We start from the raw sequence: 17,062 nt of genomic DNA, 5'->3' as shown, positions 1-17,062 counted from the left end.
GTTCTGTAGCTTAGCTATTGTGAATTGAGCCGCTATAAACATTGATGTAGCTGTGTTGCTGTAGTATGCTGACTTTAAATCCCGGGGTATAAACTGAGGAGTGGGATAACTGGGTCAAATGGTGATTCCATTCTAAGTTTTCTGAGGAATCTATACTGCTTTCCATGGTAGTTGCACCAATTTGCAGTCCCACCGGAAATATATGAGCATTCCTTTTCCCCATACCCTCACCAACAGTTATTATTACTTGTATTCTTTTAAAATTTTTTTTAGTTGTAAGTAGACTCAGTACCTTTATTTTATGTGGTGCTGAGAATTGAACCCAGTGCCTCACGTGTGCTAGGCAAGCACTCTACCACTGAGCCTGTCCGTTACTTGTATTCTCGATAACTGCCATTCTGACTGGATTAAGATGGACTCTCAGTGTAGTTTTATTTGCATTTCTGTAATGCTAGAGATGTTGCACACTTTTTCATATATTTGTTGACCACTGTTTTTCTTCTGTGAAGGGCCTGCTCACTTCCTTTGTTGGGCTGTATTTACCATATATCTCTCCATGTCTTCATCCACCAAGCTTCTCATCTTTCAGTTTGTTTCCAAGTAGTTGCAGACATCAGTAGCTGTCATGTTCTTAGGAGCTTCATTGGTTAGCCAGAGGAATCATTCTGCATACGTTTTCTAATCCCTTGCTCAAACTGTCAGGAAGCGGATCCACGTGCTGTTACTGTAGATTGCTCTTTTTACTCACTGGCACACGGGCCAGGTCTTTTGTCACACAGCCTTGGCAAGTGCCATCTCTCTTGGCACACTCCAAGGGGGTATGAACCACACTCTGTGGGCACTTGCCTCTCAGGTCCTGTAGCTGGCCTGAGGAAAGAACCTTGGGTCTTCCAGATTTCTTTTTAGCTATCTGCAAGCCAGAGGGATGCAGAAGAACAGTATTCTTTTGTATGATCACTTTCTTACCTTCCCTCTATTTTTTCCTTCTATTTAGGGTTTGGAGTTTCTTTATAGAGATAGTTGCTCTCCCACGGCCTGGGACGTGCTGCTGTGGCTCTGGTTGACTTGGAATTGTTCAAGCTGTACTTCACCCCGGCCCTAGGGAGGTCTCAATTTGTTTGAATGATATTAACAGATACGGCATTAGAGACTGATAGGTAATATGAAATATATGCATTGATCTGTAGAAATTGACTTTCATCTCCAGTTTTTCATTGATGCATTTATGATAAATATCTGACAAATGTTTGCTGTCCTCCAGGCCCTGCCCGGGGGGTTGGAATGCAGCAGTGCTTTCTGTCTGAGCAAGTGCCTGCTCTCAGGAGCTCATGGGAGGGGACCTGGACATGCTGTCCTTTTTCCTGGCTTTTCTCAGCAGGTTTTCAAGGTTCATCGTGTTGGAGCACGTACCAGAGTGCCTGTGCTTCCTCAGCCTGGGTGGTTTTCCGTTGTGTGTCTGCCAGCTTTTGTTAGTTCTTCATCTGTTGAAGGATGTGGGTTGAGCCCAGCTGTGACTGTCTCAGTTTGTGTGCTGGGGACTTTGTCCCCAGTGCCTGGGGTGGGAGGTGGGACCTTTGTGAGGATTAGTGTGTTCATCCCTAGAGCACTTCTCCTGCAGCAGTGAGCCCTTCTGCTTTCTGCCATGGGACGCCTCCCCAAGAAGAGCCCTCCAGGGCTGGCCCCCCAGTTCCAGTCTTCCGAGTCTCCAGGATTGTGTAGAATGAATTTCTCCTCTTCAGAACATACCTGGTCTGATGTCACAGCACCACAATCAGACGAAGCCTGGTGTTCGGCCTTGGGCTGCCCCGACTGTCACTCTGGTGGAGTCACCGTTCCCTTTGTTGAATACCCAGCCCCGCAACACAGAAGGCTTCACCCACTTGCTCCTTCCCGCTGCTGTCTTCCATTCTGTTTGTGGGTGTTGTTGAATAGCCGACCTGGCGGGCCGGAGGCTGCTGCCACTGAGGTGGGATTCCAGTTCCGGGGAGAGCATGTTTTCTCGTGCTTGCTGCCCCTGTGCTTATCTTCTCTGCCCACTTTTTAATCGGGGCTTTGGCCTTTTTTACCACAGTCCATGTGGCCAGCCCATCAGGGTGTGTCCGGCAGTGTTCGCTCCCGCCCTGGGTTGCCCTTTCCCTCTCCTGGTAGACTTCTTTCCTGTGGGGCCTGCCTGGTTTTACAGGTCCCAGTCCTTCTCTGCCTGAGCTCTTGGTCCCATATTCAAGGGACCGTTGTCAGATCTAACACCATCAAGTTTTTCCTGCCTTTTCATCTAGGAATTTTATATTTTTATTCTTGAACATAGGTATTTGGTCTCTTAAGTTGATTTTTATACATGGTGTAGGGGGAAGGTCCGCCTTTCCCTTTTCCATGTGTATGTCCAGTGTTCTGGCACCATTTGTTGAAGACACTATCGTCACCCACTTGTGTCCTTGTGAAAAGAATCCGCTGACCCAGAGGCAAGCCTTTATTTCCAGGTGGTTTACCTGTCCCTATGCCTGCACCCCGTAGTTCAGATATGTCGCTTTGCAGCATGGTTTTAGACTTGGGAACGCGGGTCCTCCACCTCTGCGGTTGAAGACCCCTGTTGCTGTGTGGGACTCCTGGAATCCCACAGGAGTTTGGAGGAGGCCTTTTTTCATTTCTGCAAAAACAGAGTAAAAGACCATTGGGGTTCTGATGGGACTCGGGTTGCCTCTGTGGGAGCCTCTGGGGTGTGCTGCTGTCTTAACAGTGTCTTCTCACATGTGAACGTGGAACGGTTTCCTGTACTTGGGTCGACTTTACTGTGCTTCAGCAATATATTTTAATTTTCAAGGCATAAATCTTGTACCCTGGTTAAATTTATTTCCAAGTATTTTATTCTTTTTGATATTTTAAATGGAACTATTTTCTTAGTTTCCTCTTTGAATTGTTTCTCATTTCTACTAATATAATTGACTTTTATGTGTTGATTTTATATCCTGCAACTTGTTGAATTATTACTGGGTTTTTTTCCTGGATTCTTCAGGGCTTTCTGCATATAAATTAATCTCATCAGTGAACAGATAGTTCTTCTTTATCTGGATCTCACTGGTTTCTTTTTCTTGCCTAATCACCTGGTGAGAGCAGAGGTTATTTTGAATGCGTTAGATTTGAGATCCTTATTAGACCTCCAGGGGCACATGCCAGGAAAGGGGAATGCTCGAGTCTGGAGCACAGGGAATAGGACCCTGCTGCAGATGTGACGCTGGGAACTGCCACCAGGTACTCTGAAGCTGGTGTGTAAACCAGAGGGCCACCACCAGGAGGGAGCTGGTGTGTAAACCAGAGGGCCACAGCAGGGGCTGGTGTGTAAACCAGAGGGCCACAGCAGGGGCTGGTGTGTAAACCAGAGGGCCACAGCAGGGGCTGGTGTGTAAACCAGAGGGCCACCACCAGGAGGGAGCTGGTGTGTAAACCAGAGGGCCACAGCAGGGGCTGGTGTGTAAACCAGAGGGCCACAGCAGGGGCTGGTGTGTAAACCAGAGGGCCACAGCAGGGGCTGGTGTGTAAACCAGAGGGCCGGCAGCAGGCGGGGGGGCTAGTGTGCGGTCAGGGTGAAGCACGGGGAGGAGGCCTTGTCAGCGTCCCGTTGCTGGTGTCCTGGAGATGGGCACCCCCTACAAATGGAACACCACAGGTTTCTTTTGGGTGGTTCCACAGAACCATTTTGGGTGGTGCATCTCGGTGCACCTTTGATTCCTGTCTGGATGGTACTGAAGAGCAGGCCTGGGTTTCGGCCACCGGTGTTTGATAACCAGAGATGCCGTGGAAAGCCCTGGTCTCTACCTGGCCCAGGGAGCTGCATGTGGGGTTCCACGTGTGGTGTATGAAATACAGAAGAGCTAACCGTGGAGTATTCCGGGAGGCTGGCAGAAGGACGGGCAGCAGTCGCCAGTCCTCGGGTCCTTCCTTTGAGTATTGTTTTGGTTCGTGCTCCCCCCACGTTCTTCCTCTGTCTCCCAGACGTCAGGTCCCTCCAGGCCTGCCGTCTGTCAGCCTGTCTGTCCCTCATGTGCTGCATGCTGGCCATTCAGGACATGAGTGATGTCAGTGCCTGGCTAAGGGTCATGCCCCACAGTCGGCCACGTTGGAGGCACCTTGTGTGCACCACAGAACCCACGGGTCATGTGGATTCAGGTAAATACAAGCTATAAAACGTTCAGTAATAAATGATTCAGTGTAGTTGCAGGATATAAAATTGACACACAAAAATCAGTTGTACTTTTGTTAGTTTCCATTTTGTGTTTACTACAAAGATTAAAATGTACACCAGCAGACTCCCAGAGAGTGTGCTTTTGGCTCAATAGGTCACCAAATTGTGTGTGTGTGTGTGTGTGTGTGTGTGTGTGTGTGTGTGTGTATATATATATTTTATTATTATTATTATTATCATTTCTGGCTGGTACAGTTACAGACGATTCATATTTTATTATTTTCTATAGCGTTTGAGCTTTTTTATAGTAAGTGTGCATTTATTACTGAGTATTTAGTCTTCTAAGAAAACATGTACATCTCCAGTCGGTAGCAAATGCCAGCACTGTAAGCAAGGCCCGTGCTTCTCTGTGGGGACCTGCTGACCCACACCTACATCTGCAGTGCTAGTGTGGTCACCTGGGAGCCTCGGGGCAGGGGAAGCCTGCAAAGGCCATCCTCGAAGTTCTCACCACTCACAACCAGGTCTGCATGTCCATGTGGCCAGAGGCCCTCCAGCCAGTGGGTGGACATCTCTCTCCTACTTCAGGTCTGGATTATTTAGGATTAGTTTGGGAATAGTATCTTAATTTCTATCTTGTGGGCTGTTTCTCCTGGGAATATAGAGGGTTTTTTCTTTGATTTATGTTTTAATGTTTGTTTTAAAGTGATGTAACTTTTCAAAAAAAAGTACTAAAGTTTATTTCTGTGAGAAAAACATTTTTTTAACTGTTTTTTTTCTCTTTTGAAATCTCTAGCCAACAAGAACGTTAGTCATGACGAGCATGTCATCCGAGTAAGTCCTTGTTCTTTTCATAACTTTCTGTTCAATGTAAAACCTGGTCATCCTCCTTGCTTGCATACTATAGTTCTGTGTGCTTTGGGGCAGTTACAGGTCTGTACTGTGTCACTTTTATTGGATGTAATTAATATGTGAGTTAGAAAATCATTGAAAACTAAAACTGGCTGAAGGGGAATCCATGTTTGTTCCTAGATTTAAAAAAGTTCATCACTTTCTCATTAAAGAATTTAAAAAGAAATCTATTATTTAGGCCATAGTCTTGATTTTTATTTTTGTTTTTCCTAATCCTGGAGAGCCGAGGGGTGTCCAGGCAGTGTGGGGAGTGACCTGTCCTTGCTGTTCCTGGGCCTGCTGGGCTCCTGATGGTGTTGCCTGCCCTCCCTCCCACACAGGTTCAGTGAGTGGAGCACTTTGCTGAAAGGTCTCCAGGAGCCTGGGTAGAGCCTTCCTGAATCCGTGTCAGGCAGCCATCTTCGCATCTTGCCGAAGGGTTAATGGCTTGCTGGCCTGCGCTTATCATCTCCCTTAAACATTTAGTGCAGCAGAGAGCATCCAACAAAAACACAGGGCTGTATTCCCTGGGACAGATTGTTGAATTCCTATTTGAAGGGGAAAACAGTGTTTTTTATATACCAATCATAGGTTTTGAGGTTTTAAGACATTCACCAGAACATTCGGCATGTTGCTGAAACATTCACTGCAGGAGAGCACATGTGTGGGCCACATTCTGAAGCAGGCTCCTTTTCCTGCCCGTGGTGTGGAAATGAAACGACTGATTCTTTAAAAACTGGTCATTATGGAGTTTGGCGGGGGAGCTCGCTTTTAATTTTTGTAAATATATTATGAAATATATTGAACATTTTAAACAGTAATACAGAAGTAATATTGAATATGGGCATAATGTTTTAAAAGTCCACATTTGTTCCTAGGTTTAAAAAAAGTTTATCATTTTCTTATTAAAAATTTTAAAAAGAAAATTTTCATTTAGGCCATATTCTTGTTTTTTTTGTTTGTTTGTTTGTTTGTTTTTTGTTTTTTGTTAATCCTAGAATGCTTGTGTGCCTTAAGAAGGAGACCTGGGCAGTCTGATACTGCATGGGCTGTCCAGGTCTAAAGCTACTTCTAGTCATTTGCACCTCTGCTGGTAGCCGGCAGACTGGCAATGGAGAAAATCAGATATTCAGAAATGAGTTATTTAGATTACTTTAGAGGGGTTTACTTATTTTTGCTGGTAGTTTCTTTTATCTTGTTTGTCTTTATTTTTTTCTATATTTAATAATTTTGACTACATTCTTAGGCACATCTTCCCTGGTGCAGATGGTGTTGGACTGGGTTCTGACCCTCTCGTCTCTGCCCTGCAGAGCCCAAGGTGTTACAGCCTTGCCTCACAGGTGAAGCACCTGATCACCAGAGGTGGACAGTGCATGGAGATCAGCTGAGATCAAGAGCCACACTCAGTGGGGGAAGCTGTGCCAGCATGGAAGACTGCCTCTGCCCCCTAGTCACCTGTGCAGAGGACAGACGCTCACTTCTTAACCTGCTGAGTGGGGCTCGGGTGGCATTTCAGGTCCTGGCATTTCCCCACGGATTCCTAAGCCGTGCTGGGAGGGGGAGAGAAGGGCACATTAGAACTGAAGGTGTTGGGAAGGTCATTGTGAGATAGGAGAGACCTGAGAGTCATTTGCTCAGGAAGTTAGAACATTTAAAAAGAAAGTTTGTAAGGCATTAAGAGATGATGATGAACAGTACTTTGTGAAAGGTGCTTTCTGTCAAATTTGCTCTAAGCTTTGATAGGATGACTTAATAAAAAGTTTTTTTTCCTCCTTTAGGAGGAAAACTGAGTTTGGCACTCAAAAAGTGTTATATTTTGGTTGGGTTTGTGGCTCAGCAGTAGAGCACTCGCCTAGCACATGCGAGGCCCTGGTTCGATCCTCAGCACCACATAAGAATAAATAATCAAATAAATGTATTGTGTCCAACTACAACTAAAAAATAAAACAAAAAAGTTATATTTTCAAAATAAGCATTTGGTGCTGACCATGCCCACATGGGATCACACATGCCCAAGAAGTGGGTAATTGGTGTGGAGGGGAGAGCTCTAGGCTGGTGTCAGGTTGTTTCTGATGCTGACTCTGTCCCTCATCCACCCAGTGACCCTGTGAAAGCGCATATGACCTTAGGGCCATTAAAACAGATGAATTGGAATTGAGATCTGAAGATTTATTTCTCTAAATCTCATTTCACTAATTTTTTTAAAAATTAAGGCATGAACACAATATCCAAAACTGGCTTAAGAGCTTAGCTTCCCTAATCTTCTGATTATTCAGTGTAACCACCTTGATTTATGTGCAGCAGACATTCATTTTGTGTCCTCCTTTGACAGGAAGCAGAATATCATCATCCAGGTGGTGGATAAATTGAAAGGCTTTTCCTTTGCGCCAGAGGTCTGTGAGACCACCACCCACGTGCTGGCCGGGAAGACGCTGCGCACCCTGAACATACTGCTGGGCATTGCGCGTGGCTGCTGGGTGCTCTCCTATGAGTGGGTAAGCCCTGTGCTGGAGCTGCTGCTCTTATGGGTGTTGGATGGGTTTGGTGGTGCACAGCGATGGCCCCGGGAGCCGACCAGGGCGCCGTCCAGCCAGTGCAGAGGAGGCCGTGAGGCAGGGCCACTGGAGCCCCTCAGTGGTGATGAGACCTGAACACACTTGCACTGGGAACGCCAAGCACTTACACTCAAACGAGCTTTGCTCTGTTGTTTGACCAAGAAATAATGTGACCTGTGCTAGTGACGGTTTGGAAAGCCAACAGAATCCAGCAACTGTTTTCACAGATGGACTTACTTAGGATGGAACATGTTCATTCAATCCCATTGGACACGATTGTCTTGCACACATCTATCTGTGGCATTATTTGCCCTTATTTCGGTGCATTAAGGTTACTTTTTAAAAATCATAATTTTCATAACTCATAAAGATTGAAGTGTTCTGCTCTTCCTCCTGTTTTTACTTTGACCTCAGCCTGAGGTCACTGTGGACATTCCTTTGCTGGTTCGGTACTTGTGTGTTCCGCTGTCCACCCTCCTCTGCCCCCACGGATGTTATATTAATACTTTACTCAATTAAGCCAGTGGAATTATACTGTGCACACAAACCACAGATGTGCTTTTAAGAATGGCCCTAGTTGTTTTCCTTTGTTGTAACTTGGCCCTGAAACTCTCTTACAAGAGGTCCAAGAGCTTAGTGCTTAAAGTCACAAAGTACGAAAGGTTGGAATTCTAGAAAAATGTGCCGTTTGCGTTGGTGGCAGCTAGGGATTACCTTACCTGAGTATTAGCACAGCTTTTTGTTTGTTTTTATGAGATAGAACTTAATTCTAGTTTCAGTGCATGAATTCCCCATTTGCTTCCAATTTAGAAAGTGTCTTCATCACTCAGCTCCGTCCTTCATGCTTCAGAGGAAAGCCATCTTCATTTTTCATGAATATACGTGTCTGAGCTGGATCCTGTACCCAGGCTATTCTTCTGAGACTTTGAGCTGTCCAGAGAAAGCAAACGAGAATTTAGCATTGGCCGTTGGCCCTGGACATCTGTAGGTCTCTGCTCAGGTCTGGCACCGATCAGTGCTTTCCACTGATTGTCCATGAAAACAGAACTGGGAGGAAATGTAGATGGTGCTGACTCTGCCTGAGTTACCTGGTCAAGGTGGGCAAGGACGTTATCAGTATTATTTGCAGTAATGGGGACAGAACCCAGGGCCTCGGGCATACTGGCAAGGACCGTGCCACTGCCCTACACCCCCAGCTGTCAAACACATTATTTAATAAACTAATGTTTGGGCTATACTCCTGCCTGGAATGAAGAACATGAAGCAGAGAAGTGAATGATGGCAGCACACGTGTAACACGAAGGAAAAGACAGAAAAAGCTGTGTTCATAGGCATCACGGCGTCCATGTGCTCAACTGCAGGAAACCTGCTGAGAGGTCTTAGAGCCAGGAACTGAGTTTAACAAGTCGTCAGGATGCAAGTCAAAATAACAAAGTGTAAGCCCATTAATGTGTGTGCAGGACCTGTATGTTGACAACAGTATAATGCTGATTTTAAAAAATCGAACATTGATAATTAAACTCCATCAAAACAGGAAAATTTCACTCTGTGAGAAACATTAGAAAGGAACTGCAGAGGCCTTTCAATAGTACTAATATTTGCCAATCTAGTATCTGACAAAAAACTTACATCCAGAATATATAAAGAACTCTCAAAATTCAAGAATAGAGTCCAAACAAATTTTTTTAAGCAATATCTCACCAAAGATCCACAGTTGGCAGATAAGTACATGAACAGATGCCCAGTACCACTAATCATTAAAGAAATGAGGAGTACAATAAGATACATTACGTGAAAAGATCACGTAGCCTCTTCAACCACTGCCTCTGGCCTGGATGCCTCCCGTCGGCATTTAATCTTGACATCATCCCTTCTACCTTAAATTTAATTTAAAAACAACTTTGCCTGGATTTCTTTACCTTCTGTGTCCCTTTCTCCTCCTCTTACATGGCAAATGTCACAAGTCCTTGTCTCCTTGTCCCCAGATCTGGCTTCCATGCAGTGATCCCATGTGGCTCTCCTGCTGTGCAGGATAGAGGGTGACCTCTATCCACTGCATCCGTTTCTTAGTTACACAGCATCACAGACGATTCATAAAGCCTATACATGAGCTGGACAGATGATAAAGCCAGCATCGTGGTCTCCCCCCACACCAGGGCAGAGCCTGTCCACGCTCTAGAAGGCTCGCGTATACTCTTCTCCACTGCCTTGAAGGGACTCGGTCTTGACTTTCATGGGGATCAAGCCTTGCTTTTAGCATTTGCAAAACATAGCTCAGTACTCCTGTTTTTCTGCTCTTTTCATGAATGCAGTCATACTGAATTTCGTTGGAGTTAGCCCAATTGCAGAAAGGAGTCCTGTTCAGTGTGTGGTACCCATGTGAATCAGATCCTGAGGGTGGAAGGGTCCACTGCTCCCTGAGGAGGGGCAGTCCCAAATGTGGCTTCCTGTGGGCCTGCCCTTCTCCCCACAGGATCCTGGGCCTCCAGGTCTGGGTTGTGCAGTGCCCAGGGAGATCCTGTAAAGATCTGCCCCAGATCCAGACAGGGAGGGGTACATTGCTAAACATCCTGCCTCCCAAGTGACAGGATGGCTCTGCTTGTGCTGCGAGGAGGAAGAGGGACAGAAGCGCCCCCTCCTAAGGGGAAGAGTGATAGGGACCCACTGTGTTCCACCTCTGGGGCCCTTCTCCATGGCTTGGGGAGAGGGTTCATGCCTGTACCGAGGCTCCTGACCGTGACGTCCAGCTTCCTCTCCTAGTAAGCATATTCGCTAAGCTCACGGTGTAGCAGTCCAGTCTGTCCCCAGCCCTGGACCGGTGCAGGACAGGATGCACGTGGCACCCTCCAAGCAGGAAAGGGACCTGAGCTTGTGTGTCTGACTCCTTCTAACCCACTTCGTATTTTCACATTATTGGACAGATTTATCACTTGATGTTTCAGCAGCAGTTTGTTTACTTTTATAAAGAAAAGTTGATTTTGGCTCAAATTCAGTGTTTTAGAAAGCCGACGACAGTTATTTCTTAAGTACCCATCACAGGGCCGTGGTGTTGCCACCTTGCTGATCCTACCCCTCCACGCAGACTTGGCTGCTCCTCCTCGTCTCCCTATGGACTTCTCTCTCCCACCACTTCCAGTGACAGGCTGCCCTGGGCTTGTCCTTAGCCCCCGTCCTTGTCTTTCCCCTCTCTGGTCTCACTCAGCCTAGTTCACCAGGAGTCACAAACTCAGAAGGTGTCTTCAGGAGCAGAGCAGGTGGGGGACTTCCTGGGGCGGGGCAGGGATCAGGATCAGGAAGGCTTCTGTCTCCCTGCGGACCTTCAGTTACACAAGGAGACACAGCTGTATCAGTGTTGTGGAAGCTCCTCCCACATGCCCTTCGTGGTGAAAACCCCACGTCATGACTGAGGTAGCATTTAGTGCTGGTGCTCACCTTTATAGCCACAGCACAGACGGCCTCCGGTCCCCAGGTCACTCTGACCAGCTGCTTACTGAGAAGTTTACTAGGATGTCCTGTGTGCCCGTCTAAGAAGGCCTTCTGACCCTGGGGGAAAGCCCTCCTTCCCCACCATCACCCCGAGTCGCCAGGCTGCTGCAGAATGCTGCCCACACCTGGTATGTGTCCAGCTGCATTGCCCCGTGTGAGCTGCCGTCCCTCTGCATGTGCTGATCTCCTTTCAGCTGTCCCTTTTCCAGAAGCCGAGGAGAGGCCCAAGGTTCTCATCAGCAGAAACTGGTGGGAGCAGTTGGTCAGGCTGTACTTGGTGCATTTTCAGTAACACTTGTCGAGATTGAGGTGATGGTTTGCGTGGTTGTCTGGTGGCTGTCTGCCTGTAGATGGTAGCCACATGAGCACAAAGACCCCGTCTGGCTGCTCACCCTCTCCCCTGCTCCTGGGCATAACACTGAGGAGAGCTGATGGCGCTCCTCTCCTGACTCACTGTGGCCAGCCGAGTTCTCTCCAGGAGGCTAAGGAAAGCCCACAGCAGTTACTTAGTCTCACCAAAGTGGAGTTTGGTGACAGTCCATCTAGGTGCCTTACACATGTGTGTCGAACCCAGCCCCCACCCACATCAGCAGGCCGCACACCCCTCCCCCAGGGGATGACACAGGAGGGTCAAGTCTCCTTGATGACAGGAGCACTATGCCTCCCCATCACCACCACTTGTCAGGAAGTAGTATATTCACAAATGTGGGTCTTATTCTGTGCCCCCCACAGTTACTAGTGCATTAATCCCATAAGAGCAATAGACCATGGTTCATGGAGTTCGGGGTTAATAGTTTTTAGTTTATTTGAATTGTATAAGAATAAACCCTCAAAAGGTTCAGAAGGCCACCTGAACACGGAGGCAGAGCCTGAGGTGACGTGTGGACAGGCCAAGGAGCACTGAGGAGTTCCCAAGCGCAGGCTGGGGGAGAGCCCAGGGAGGTCCCCTGGGTGGGACCAGCTTGCCAGCACTTGACCTGGGACTTCCCGCCTGCCAGAAGACAGGGCAGGAGCGAGGACGAGGAAAGCCTGAGGAGGCAGCCCCCGCAGGACGGCTCGGCTGCCTTGGCCACGGGGCCTTCCATGAGAGGGCTGGCCGGGTGCAGCTGCAGGGAAGGGCAGTGCTCTGGCTTCTCGGAGGATAGCCAACCTGGCCCCCAAATGGTCCTGCGGCCCTGGGGCCCAAGAGCATCCCTTGGGGAGCGTGTCTAACCCAAGCAAGCTGCATGTGTGGCAGCGTGGGGTTAGTACGCCAAAGACTGCCAGTGTGTGCGACACAGCGGCCTCAGGAGCAGTAAGGCAGCCGCCTGGAATTAACCCACTTCTGCTTTACTAAGCCACTGACAAGCAGGGTCCTCCGTAGACTTGACTCCTGGCAGGCCACAAGTTTTATCTCGTGCCTCACCAGGACCCTGTTCAGAGAACCGGGAATTGTGTGTAAACGTGACACTGAGAACACACATCCACACACTCGTAGACGTGCACGTCGGCTCCCCACAGAGCTTCCCGCGTGTTTCTGTTCCACTATTGCTGTCATTTACAGAGTTCAGACAGCGGTGCGTTTACATCAGAGTTGTTCTGAAATAGCAGGAGCTCCTCAGAACTGTAACTCAAGACCCAGCTGTTTTAACCTTTCCAGGATGGTGACATGAAGCAGTGGAAACACTCGGCACACTGCAGGTAAGAGCCACCTGCAGCCACTGCCAGGTTCCTGCCAGGCGCTCAATGCGCATTTGTCCCCAGGTGCAGCGGGAACGCACATGCTGAACGGCTGGGTGCTGGCGCTTGCCAGATCTGGACTTGGTGGGATTCTCAGGCTGATAGCTCTTTGTGGGGCAGAGCTGACCTATTTGGTAGACTGCCACCTGAGGGTGAACCTGCATGGTGTCATGACAGACTGGTGAGGACTGAGAACACAGCCACTGTTACCTTCTGGCAAAAATAGCTTGCTGATTTCCCCCAAACAGGCTACTAAAATCAGTGGCCATCTGCCATCACCACAGTTGTTATACACAAAAAGAATGCAGGATTCTTAAAATTAAAAAAATGTTCTGGACAGTGAAAGTTCTGCTGTGGACCTGCACAGCCATGGCCAGTGCTTGGGCTGTCCATCAAAGCCCATAACTGCTGCAGCCCACGAGAGAGTAAAGCCCTGGTATCTACAGCAACAGAAGACACTTGGCAAAGAGGACCCCGCAACGGGGCTGTAGCAAGGTGGATGGCGGGCTGTGTGTCTGGGCCATCCCTTAGGGGCCAAGAAGAGGGCTGTGTCCTTACCTGGAGCTAGCTCAGCATTGTTTGGAACCACTCACCTCAAAGCCGCCCTAACGGACATTCCTTTCAACTTCTCTGAAACCATCAAGGGCTGTCGCTCAGGTCACCTCTTAGGATCCTGAGAATGTGGTCTGGGGCCTTCACCTCCTTCTGTAAACAACTGTGGGCGTTCCCCCCTCCACTAGGCATCGCAGGTGAGCAGTACCAGTGCCTGCAAAGTCGAGAAGGACCAGTTGCACCACGGCTTCAGGTAGAACCATGCTGTGCACCTGTGTGTCGGCTGTGAATGCCGACAGGTGTGTCCCTGGCTGCATGGTATGCGTGTTGGTGCCGACAGGCTCCCGTGAGTCACACCCTTCAGAAGCCGCGTCCCTTTGGGTTGACCTCAGTCTTGAGTGGGGTTCATATCACCCCTACCTCTTGCACGGCCTGCCTCAGATTTTTTTTTTTTTTAAGAAATTGATAGTATTGGCATAATACGTTTCTTTTTTTTTTTTTTTTAAGAGAGAGAGAGAGAGACATAGAATTTTTAATATTTATTTTTTTTAGTTTTTCGGCGGACACAATATCTTTGTATGTGGTGCTAAGGATCGAACCCAGGCTGCACGCATGCCAGGCGAGCGCGATACCTCTTGAGCCACATCCCCAGCCCCATAATACGTTTCTTTGAAAGAAGACAGTTGCTGTCACCATCAAGAAAGCCACTCCACATGATTTCTAGAGCTTAATGCCCAATTGGATGCTCATTTGTAATGTGTGTAACTCGAGATATGAGCTTCACAGGGTGCAGTTTCCTTCAGGGTCGTGCCTCCAAGTGTTCCTATTATATACTCAGCGGATCTCGTTCACTCCGTCGTAGAAGAAATCTCCCCTCTCCCCCCGTCCTCTCTCCCCCCTTTCCCCTCTCCCCTTGTGATCCTCTTTCTTCTCACCCTGTCTCCAGTGCAGTTGGGGATTCTTAAAATATTCTCTTTGGCCAGTATCAGAAATGTGCCTCCAAGAAAAACACTACTGAGAATGTTTTTATTTCAGGGCTTGTGTAGTGTTCTCTGGAAATTTCTGTAGAGAGCGTTGTACCCATTCTTCAAAATCTGATGGTGGTCCATGGTGAGCGAGTCATGTAAGAAGCTGTCATTTTATAACAAAATTCAGGTTGAATTTTAATCTTTTTTAAGGGCTTTGTGAGTGATTTCTTGTTCGTCGCACTTTGTTCCTCAGTGTAACTTGGTTCTCAGGAAAGACAACTCGTGCTGTTCCTGCTTCGTGACCGACTGGCCTGGCAGAGGCATAGAAACAGAAAACCGAGTCGGGAGTTGCACTGATTCCTCTTGGTGGGAGACAGGAAGTGAAGGGGCTGGGGCAGCCAGGGTGCCCCTCAGGTCCAGTCGCGTTGGCTCTGCAGGAGTGTAGAGCTGGGTCCCTCTCTCGGATGCTGTTTCCCACGCTCTGAGGACTGGCCTGCAGTTCTCTGCCTTGGCTCCCCACTGGTCCCTGAAAGGCAAAGGGAGCGTCCCGTGGCCAAGACGTCCTGCTTCCCAGTCCAAGTGGGTTGACAGCACATGGCCAAGCCTACATTCAGGGCCCATGCTGATCTGGACACCCTGCAAGTACAGATAAATCCATCCTAAGTGCAACTACATGGTTATAAGCTAAATTAGTGCCCTGCAGAACTCTTAAACAGGTTGGCTGTCAATAGATCGCCAGGTGTCTCATAAATCAAACGGACACTATAGGGGATCAGTTGTCTCCACACAGTGTGATTCAGTTTGGGCCATGTCACGAGGGGATTCAGTAAGCATGAAGGGACATGGCTTGTGGGCGAGGAGCATAGGATCAAACGTGATCAGAGTGAACTGCGACGTGTCTGCGGCCCTGCCTCTCGTCACAGTGAGGCACCCTGTCATTCTGCTAAAGGTGCAGCCTTGCAGAGCTGGCCCAGTCCGTGTTCTGCTCAGCTGGTGCAGACATGAACTCCACGGCTCCTCAGGAGGAGTCATCTCAAGGCCTTTCACTTTTTATCCTTAAATTGCTGATTAACTACTTTTTTCTCTTTTTTTTTTTTTTTTTGTACAAGGCGTCGAACCCAGGGGATACTTAACCCACAGAGCCTCTTCCTAGCCCTTCTTATTTTTGTATTTTGAGACAGGGCCTTGCTAAGTTGCTGAGGCTGGCCTTGAACTTGTGATCTTCCTGCCTAAGCCTCCCCGGCTTCTGGGATAACAGGCGGGCACCATCGTGCCCGGCAACTTCTTACACATTCTAAGAAGCACTTCTGATTGCGGGTTCTTGGCGCGTCACCTTCGCAGACAGAGTTTCGCTGCTGTTTCATGAGGTCTTCTCCAGCAGACGTGTGGCAGCCCTGGCCACCCCAGCCGGCCGGGGTCTGAGGCTTATGCTGGGAGCTTTCATGGGGTGGATTCCAGAGTTCTTTCCCCTGGCTTGGTTCATGTCTTGATAAAGGAGTCACATGATGCAGAGCAGTTGAGCAACCTCTGCCCCTTTGGGTCCTTACAGAATACCTTTGCAGTGGGGAAGGACCTTGCAAGGGTGTCAGTGTTGTGTGCAGGGATGGGGACACTAGGCAGAAGTTGCTGTCTAACTTTTTACAGTCTTGGTGAAGGCATTGTCCTTAGTTGGTGAGCATGAGTAGTTAGCTCAGAGCCCCCTAATTTGTAGATTGCCATGATTGAATTGTGGACCCCCCCTGTGGAGCCCATCTCCTCTGGGTGTCCCTGAGCAGTGCAGGAGCACTTGCTCTGCAGTAGAGCAGGCACCGACCTGTGAGCGGGCGGTTCTTTCTGGAGTGCTCGGCTCTCCCCTGAGCTCCCTCTGTTCCTCCTGGCAAGGCCCAGCGTGCTTTCCACCCCCGTGACCTCATGATTGAGGACAGATAGACACGTGATCTTCCAGGGAAGTTGAGGGTTGGTATTGCCCCCAGGAGAACGGTGGAAAGATGGAGGAAGACTGACCACTGCCCAGGATCTGTGGTGCGGAATGCCAAGGAGCTGGCCTTACTTTTTGGACAGAAGATTTCAGTCACATGAACAACAGCCACAGACTTTATTAGGAAGGAACTTCCATCATTTTCCAAGACTTACAGTAGTACTTTTTTCTTTAATGTAGCCAAGGCACTTTAAAAAACAAAACAAAACAAAAAAAACCTACCTAATATACCTGGCACAGAAAAGCAAGTACTGAGGCTGCAACTCTGCAAGGAAGAGAAGGACCCAAGGCCTCTGAATGTGGACACCTTTTGGAGAGGCCACCATGGACCAGGCATGGGGCAGGAGGGTGGGGGCCATTCTGGTGCCTGCACAGTGCAGAGGCAGAGCAAGCAGCCGGGATGGTCCAGGTGAGAAACAGCCTCACTGTGCCGACGGCAGCAGAGGACGGTGTGTGGGGAGGAGAGAACATGTCTGCATGCTTTTAGGAAGATCCAGCAGGATTTGATAGTGCGCGGCAGGTGGGAGTGGGGGAGGCAAGGCGGCTTCCACCTCTGTTCTATGAACAACTGAGGGGAGCGTGTGGAGCCCTTGACCTAAGTGGTGCTGCCAGGGGAGGGGTGTGGGCAGAGTTTGATACAATAGGACTTGTGGCTCAGGCACATTGAGTTGGAGTTCCCATTAGACACTCAAGTTGGGTTACACACGTCAGACTAAATGCATATGTAGGAGAACCG

The 17,062-nt window shown here is 48.6% G+C and overlaps 1 protein-coding gene across 4 annotated transcripts in view; it reads left to right on the top strand.

Annotated features, from left to right (window-relative positions):
• Window positions 1–17,062, top strand: part of Mcph1 (microcephalin 1) — a 195,610-nt gene that overhangs the window by 58,431 nt on the left and 120,117 nt on the right. For all 4 annotated transcript variants that reach the window (XM_048792824.1, XM_015504640.2, XM_048792823.1 and 1 more), the window contains exons 9-10: window positions 4,974–5,011; window positions 7,401–7,563. In XM_048792824.1, the coding sequence (XP_048648781.1) occupies window positions 4,974–5,011; window positions 7,401–7,563 (201 nt within the window). The remainder of the gene's footprint in view (window positions 1–4,973; window positions 5,012–7,400; window positions 7,564–17,062) is intronic.

The sequence above is a fragment of the Marmota marmota genome, unplaced genomic scaffold (genome assembly GCF_001458135.2).
Source record: "Marmota marmota marmota unplaced genomic scaffold, marMar, whole genome shotgun sequence".
Taxonomy (NCBI): domain Eukaryota; kingdom Metazoa; phylum Chordata; class Mammalia; order Rodentia; family Sciuridae; genus Marmota; species Marmota marmota.
This window is presented reverse-complemented; position numbering and strand designations above follow the sequence as displayed.